Genomic DNA, 349 nt, shown 5'->3' with positions numbered 1-349 from the left:
TAAACTGCGCCGCCAGAGCATCGGATTCACCACAAAAAAGAGCTGTTCTGAAAAAACATCCCTTCCAGGGCGCGTCGATTATCCGGATGATGCAACACTTCCTGACCGAAGAGACGTTCCAGAAGGGGCTGACCAGCTATCTTGCCACGCTGTAAGTGATTACGAAATATTTCCACGCTGTAAGTGATTGCGAAATCCGCATTTTAGTGTTGTAGTGGACGAGGAGGTATGTGTGGATATGTAGAGTGTATTATTTATAGGTGTCCGTTATACTACCAGGGTCAATTGAAGAAATAGGATAGACTCATGTAGTTTTGCACGCAAATGCAATACAGTTGGATGAGTAACA

At 44.4% G+C, this 349-nt stretch overlaps 1 protein-coding gene across 1 annotated transcript in view; it reads left to right on the top strand.

Moving 5' to 3' along the window:
* LOC119589365 (aminopeptidase N-like) overlaps nucleotides 1–349 on the top strand; it is a gene marked incomplete in the record, with an annotated part of 23,348 nt that overhangs the window by 18,699 nt on the left and 4,300 nt on the right. The window contains 2 exon segments of the mRNA XM_037937983.1: nucleotides 69–151; nucleotides 208–226. Coding sequence (XP_037793911.1) covers nucleotides 69–151; nucleotides 208–226 — 102 coding nt within the window.

This window comes from Penaeus monodon, chromosome 25 (genome assembly GCF_015228065.2).
Source record: "Penaeus monodon isolate SGIC_2016 chromosome 25, NSTDA_Pmon_1, whole genome shotgun sequence".
Classification (NCBI taxonomy): Eukaryota; Metazoa; Arthropoda; class Malacostraca; order Decapoda; family Penaeidae; genus Penaeus; species Penaeus monodon.
The sequence above is the reverse complement of the archived record's forward strand: the minus strand, read 5'-3'. Positions and strand labels throughout refer to the sequence as shown.